General features: G+C 44.7%; 1 protein-coding gene across 1 annotated transcript in view; it reads left to right on the forward strand.

The window, feature by feature from the left end:
- LOC138666287 (olfactory receptor 10A3-like) overlaps positions 1-6,749 on the forward strand; it is a 35,363-nt gene extending 28,614 nt beyond the window's left edge. The window contains exons 2-3 of the mRNA XM_069754514.1: positions 5,609-6,411; positions 6,675-6,749. Of these exons, the coding sequence (XP_069610615.1) occupies positions 5,609-6,411; positions 6,675-6,749 (878 nt within the window). The remainder of the gene's footprint in view (positions 1-5,608; positions 6,412-6,674) is intronic.
- The last annotated feature ends 476 nt before the right edge of the window (positions 6,750-7,225 follow it).

The raw sequence follows: 7,225 nt of genomic DNA on the forward strand, positions 1-7,225 counted from the left end.
CCTCTACTTAGTCCTATAAATTTAGTAGCATTCTAGGGGTGGCTCGTGTGTGGGTCAGGCAGGTGTCTCCCAGCAGCTAAGTATTACGGCAGCTAAGTATTGTGAAGTGCAGTTATTTCAACGACAGTTAGTCACGGCAGGAGTCAGGACTCCACACTATGTATCTGTCTCTTTTGAATATGTCTGCTGAATAAGCAACTTCTTATTGCTTGGATCTAGCTTTTGTATTAACCCATCTTACTCCTTCACCATGTTTACATATGCCCTGACAGTGTTTGCTCCACTAATCCTCACTCTCCTTTGCTATCCACAAACCCCAGCACCCTTTAGCCAAATAATCATCTCCCCTCCCCTCTTACCTACCCACCTGTCCTCCTCTGTTGACCTGTTCCTCAATCTCAAATCTGTCCTAATAAAGCATAAAACAAGCCAGTCACTCTCCTTCTCCCATCTGCTCTCCCTTTCTCTGCTTCTCCTCACTGCTGGTGACATATCTCCCAAACCTGAACCCCCAAAGCTCATACCTCCCATTATTACCCCCTCCTACCACTCCCTATCTAATATGAACTACCGCAATGTTTCCAACTTAAAACCCATGCCCCTGACACCCACCCCCCTACTCCCTCTCTTTGGAGCACTCTGGAACGCCCGCTCAATCTGCAAAAAGCTTTATGTAATTCATGACCTTTTTCTTTCTCACAAGCTTGCTTTCCTCGGCCTCACAGAAACATGGCTAACACCCTCCTGCACTGCATCCCCTGCTGCGCTGTGTTATGGCAGCCTCCTCTTCACCCAAACCCCTCGCCCCGGCAACAGACATGGTGGTGGAGTGGGTATTCTCCTTTCTTCAAACTGCACCTTTAACCCAATCCCACCTCTGCCCTCCCTTATCCCCCCTCTTTTGAAGTCCACTCAATCTGCATCTACTCTCCCTTCAACCTCCAAGTGGCCATCATATACCGATCTCTGGGCCCGGCCCTGCCTTTATAGACCAATACTCCACCTGGCTTCTTCACTTTCTCTCTGCTGACATTCCCACCATCATGGGTGACTTCAACATCCCCACTGATACCCTTCAGTCAACAGCCTCCAAACTTCTGTTCCTTACTTCATCTTTTGGACTTACTCAGTGGTCCTCTGCAGCCAGCCACCCACACAGACAGACATACACTAGACCTGGTCTTCACCCATCTCTGCTCTCTATCTAACTTCACCACCTCCCCTCTCCCTCTATCCGACCACCATCTGCTCACTTTCCATCCCTGTCCTCCTCACCAGTCACCCATGTCCAGAAACATGCGCACCCCTGCAGAAACCTCGCACACCTTGACACCCACAGATTTTCTGACTCTATCCTACCACTGGCATCCATATCCTCACTCCACGATGCAGACAGTGCCATTGCTTTCTACAATGCCACTCTTGCATCAGCTATTGACACGGATGCCCCTCTCGTTCATGGCAGAGTGTGACGTATCAATAGACAACCCTGGCACAATAGCACCACTAAAAAGCTCCAGCAAGTGTCCAGGGTTGCAGAGCGGTATTGGAAGAAAATGCATTCGCAAGACAACTTCACTGCATTCAAACAGGCAACACTAGCTTTTAAATCAGCTCTCACCTCTGCTAAACAGGCCTACTTCACAACCCTTGTATCTTCCCTATCCTACAACCCCAAACAGTTATTCAAAACTAATTCCCTCCTCCGCCCCCCACTTGGCCCTCCAACCTCCCTCATCTCTGCTGAGGACTTTGCCACACACTTTAAAAATAAGATCGACCAAACAAGGCAAGTCTTCATTGTTCAACCACCACAACCCCTTTGTACTCCAGACCAATGCCCAAACCCCATAACCTCCCTATCCAACATCATTGAAGGGGAGCTTAACTGTCTCCTCTCCAAATTGCACCTCACCACCTGTGCGCTCAACCCCATCCCATCCCATCTCCTCCCCAACCTCACCACCACTCTTATCCCATCCCTATTCCACCTCTTCAAGCTTTCACTAACTTCTGGCACCTTCCCTTTTGCATTCAAACATGCCACAATCATATCATGCCTATCCTTAAAAAGCCAACCATTGATCTAACTGCTATGTCCAGCTATCGCCCAATATCGCTGCCAAACTCCTTGTTTGTCCACGCTGAACTTTCCTCCCACCTCTCATCTAACTTGCTCTTTGACAATCTACAAACTGTTTCCGCTCCCATCACTCAACTGAGACAGCCCTGACTAAAATTACTAACGACCTACTTACAGCCAAAGCTAACGGACAATACTCTCTACTCCTCCTTCTAGACCTGTCCTCTGCTTTCGACAGTTGACCACTGCCTCCTACTACAGATCCTCTCTTCCTTTGGCATCAAAGACCTCGCCCTATCCTGGATCTCTTCATACCTTTGCAATCGTACATTCAGCATCTCCCACTCCCACACTACCTCCTCATCTCACCCTCTCTCTGTTGGAGTCCCCCAAGGCTCTGTTCTAGGACCCCCTACTCATCTCAATCTATACACTTGGCCTGGGACAACTCATAAAGTCCCATGGATTCCAGTACCACCTTTATGCTGATGACACTCAGATCTACCTTTCTGGCCCAGACGTCACCTCTCTGCTGTTCAGAATCCTGGAGTGTCTATGAGCCATATCCTCCTTCTTCTCCTCTCGCTTCCTCAAACTTAATGTGGACAAATCTGAACTAATCATATTTCCTCCATCTCATAGATCTTTCTTACCTGATCTATCTATCGCAATTAACGACATCACGCTTTCCCCGTACCGGAAGTCCGCTGCCTCGGAGTAACCCCTGCTCTGTCCTTCAAACCGCACATCCAAGCTCTTTCCACCTCCTGTCGCCTCCAGCTCAAAACTATCTCCAGAATCCGTCCTTTCCTCTACCGTCAATCTACTAAAATGCTTGTGCATGCCCTCATCATCTCCCGCCTTGACTACTGCAACATCCTTTTCTGTGGCCTCCCTGCTAACACCCTTGCACCTCTCCAGTTGATCCTTATCTCTGCTGTCCGACTAATTTATCTCTCTCTTTGCTACTTCTCTGTTTCCCCCTCTGCAAATCTCTTCAATGGCTGCTATTCCCAGCGTATCCAGTTCAAATTACTAATACTAACCTACAAACCCATCCATAACCTGTCTCATCCATATATCTCTGAACTAATCTCCCGATATCTTCCCTCACATAATCTCCGGTCCTCCCAAGATTTCCTTCTCTCCTCCACACTTATTCACTCCTCACCCAACCGCCTCCAAGACTTCTCCCGAATATCCCCATCTTCTGGAATTCTTTGCCCCAACACGTCCGACTATCAACCACATTCGGATCCTTCAGATGGAACCTGAAAACCCACCTCTTCAGGAAAGCCTACAACCTGCACTGACCCCGCTGCCTCCTCACCACTACCGAATCTACTGCCTCACCAACACCGGAGCTCCTGCAACCCTTAACCTATAGTCTCCTTCCCTACCATCCTGTAGAATGTAAGCCCGCAAGGGCAGGGTCCTCGCCCCTTTGTATCAGTCTGTAATTGTTAGTTTGCTTACTGTAAGTGATATCTATAATTTGTATGTAACCCCTTCTCATGTACAGCACAATGGAATCATTGGTGCTATATAAATAAATAATAATAATATACATACACTATAAGGGCTCTTTCAGAGGTCCATGAATGTCAGTTCGATCTTGGATTGCAATGCATGGACCGGCCGCGTGTCTTCCTTCTCCGAGTATGACAGCTGCATAGAAATATATCAAGTTGTCTGTTTGACTTTGGACTGACTAACTTCCCAATATAATTTCAAAAATGTGGTGCCCAAAACTGGATATTCTACATATACTCTTACAAGAGATTTATAGAGGGGTAATAATACATTTTTAGTGGGGTAATAATATGTTTGGATCATTAGATTTTCTCTCTATTTATAGACTCTAAATCTTGTTTGCTTTTGCAGCTGCTGCTTGACATTGAGTATTCCTGCTGAGTTTACGTGTAATCCCCCAGTCTCTCTGCTGTTCTGCAGTCCCTAGTGTAATTCCATCTGAATTACTGTGTCTGCAGTGTATTACTCTACATTTAGCTACATTTGTCTTCCTCTGGCACATTTTTGCCCATGCAAACATCTTATCCACACATTCTGCAATATTATTCAGTGAAGTTCAGCTTTTAACTTACAAAGTTTTTGTGTCATCAGCAGACACGGATACTTTATGCTCATTCGCATCCAAAAGGTCATTGATAAATAGAATAAAAATAATTTACGACAGCTTATTTAGAGAATATATCATTTATGACTCTTTGTTTGCAGTCCATTAACCAGTTTTTACTCATGTGCATATAGTCTCTGCTAATATCCACTTCTGAAGCTTCTGAACAAGTCTTTTGTGTGGTACAGTATCAAATGCCTTTGCAAAGTCAAGATATTTCAGCTGAGGTTTTATTTTTCACTGGAAGAACAGGAGAGGTGACTTTTTGTTCCCATATATATGAGATATACATAGATAACATGGATATGTACCCTGGGCAGTGTAGTAAATAGCATGGCTCAAGTGTGACCACTGCTCTAGTTATAGTGCTCTAGAAAAAGGGTGGAGCCCCAGGAGATAAGACATTTATGACTAATCCTGTAGAGTACTTGTTTAGAAGATCCTAGACTTAAGGTACCTTCACACATGTTAACGACATCGTTGCTTTTTGTGACGTTGCAACGATATCGTTAACGAAATCGTTAAGCTTGACAGCGACCAACGATCAGGCCCCTGCTGGGAGATTGTTGGTCATGGGGAATGATCAGGACCTTTTTTTGGTTGCTGATCACCCGCTGTCATCGCTGAATCGGCGTGTGTGACGCCGATCCAGGGATGTTTTCACTGGTAACCAGGGTAAATATCGGGTTACTAAGCGCAGGGCCGCTTTACGGCCGGCGCTGACACAGTGCAGGGAAAGCTCTCGGCAGCAGCGCGTGCATTAGCAGCGCTCCTGCCGAAAGCAGTTTTAACCCTGTGGACGCCGGGGGACGTGACAGATATCGGAATGTGAGCATGTACTGTTTTTTTTTTTTTACTTTTACAATGGTAACCAGGGTAAATATCAGGTTACTAAGCGCGGCCCTGCGCTTAGTAACCCGATGTTTACCCTGGTTACCCGGGGACTTCGGCATCGTTGAAGACAGTTTCAACTATGCCGAAGTCTTTCCCCGGATCGTTGGTCGCTGGAGAGAGCTGTCTGTGTGACAGCTCCCCAGCGACCACACAACGACTTACCAATGATCACGGCCAGGTCGTATCGCTGGTCGTGATCGTTGGTAAGTCGTTTAGTGTAACGGTACCCTTAGACCATTTGCTCCATTCATTGGTGGAGGTCCTAGCTCATGGACATTCACATCATAATCTTCTTATAGTACTGGTAGTAAGAGCTTAGAGGAGCCGGACTCTGGAGCATCCGCATGTTTAGTGGAGGTAGTTTTAATCAGGTCTTTAGATTTTTTTTCAGGATTAGAAACTTTTGCCTTGAAGGAAACAACCTTCACTAGATTTCATATATGTAAACCATAAAAATGAAAAATAACTCACTTCCGTTGAATTTTTTTTTTTAGACGAATACTCCTTAACAATGTGTGGAACCAACCAGACTGCATTTCATGAGTTCATCCTGCTGGGATTCCACAATTTCCACCACATCAAAGTCTTACTGTTCTGTCTTTTCTTTGTGGTTTATGTCCTAATAGTGGCGGAAAATTGCTTCATCATCACATTAGTGTCAACCTGCCACCACCTTCATGTCCCCATGTACTTCTTTCTCCGAAACTTGGCTCTGGCCGACCTTCTTCTCACCTCAAATATCACACCAAAACTGTTACAGGTAACATGGCTTGAGAGGACTACCATATCAAAGACCAGTTGCTTCATCCAGTACTACTTCCACTGTATCGCCACCTACACGCAGTCACTGATACTGACAGCCATGGCCTTTGACCGATATTTAGCGATATGTCACCCCCTCCGGTACACTGTCCTTATGAACCAAAAACTTTGCCTCCATCTCTCTTTCTGGCCATGGGCTATTGGGATCTTCCTGATTCCAAGTGAGATGGCATTTATAGGACAACTTGAATTTTGCAACACCGATAAAATTGACCATTTTTTCTGCGATTTTGCTCCCATCTTAGAAATGTCCTCCTCTGATACTTCCAAAGTGGTTTTTGAAGACTTCTTCCTCTCCATTCTCCTAGCCTTCTCACCCTTTATCCTTGTTATAATATCCTATATCTGCATATTTATTGCCATCATCAAAATAACATCCAATGATGGGCGGAGGAAAGCATTTTCTACATGCAGTTCTCATCTTGCTGCCGTGTGTACGTATTATGGACCATTAATAGCGATATACATGTTTCCGGTTGGGGGAAATACACCATATGAAAATAAACTGAAATCCCTCCTATATACAGCATTTACACCATTAATTAACCCTGTGCTCTACAGCATGAGGAATCAGGAGATCAAAAAAGCATCAAGGTTGTTATTCTGTCAGTCAAGAGCAAAAATGAATCCATAAAATGTTGTAAGAAATATGTTATGCATTTTTTCCCATTTTTATCATTTATGTTTTTCATTTACTTTTAAGGCTGTTTTGTTCTTTTAATTTACATGTAATTAAAGGGGTTCTTTACTTTGGACAACTCCTACTTGGATGAGTCCTTTGATAATGAGCAGGTCATAAAGTTTCCTCAGTGATCAGCTGCAATCTGTAAGGAAACATGGTAGCAAGTATTCAATTTCCTTGCAATACCACCACAGGAGAAACAATGCATTACATGATGCCCTTTCAAATCAATGTGTTGTCTGTGTCATGCAGGACAGGACCTTCAGAGAGAGAGACTTTCCTAGAAACTACTCTTCACTATGATCTAGCGATAAGGATCCTGATCAAAAGACCGGCCTTTCTATTAACTACTTAAGAAAGTGTATTGGTTCCTAAACAAGACAACCCCTTTAGCGAGCATATCAGTGTGAAAAGATAGCTCAACGTTCAAAAAATAAATGTAGAAGGTAAAGGTACTGTGTTATGTTTGCTAATGACAGGTGTTATGAAGGCAATCCAGAAACACAGTGTGCTTAGCGATCAGAGCGCACACAGTGATCTGACAAATACCCAAAAATACAAGAACGAGCTCTGAGACGTGGAAACTCTGTAGACTGCACACCTGATC

This window comes from Ranitomeya imitator, chromosome 2 (assembly GCF_032444005.1).
Source record: "Ranitomeya imitator isolate aRanImi1 chromosome 2, aRanImi1.pri, whole genome shotgun sequence".
Classification (NCBI taxonomy): domain Eukaryota; kingdom Metazoa; phylum Chordata; class Amphibia; order Anura; family Dendrobatidae; genus Ranitomeya; species Ranitomeya imitator.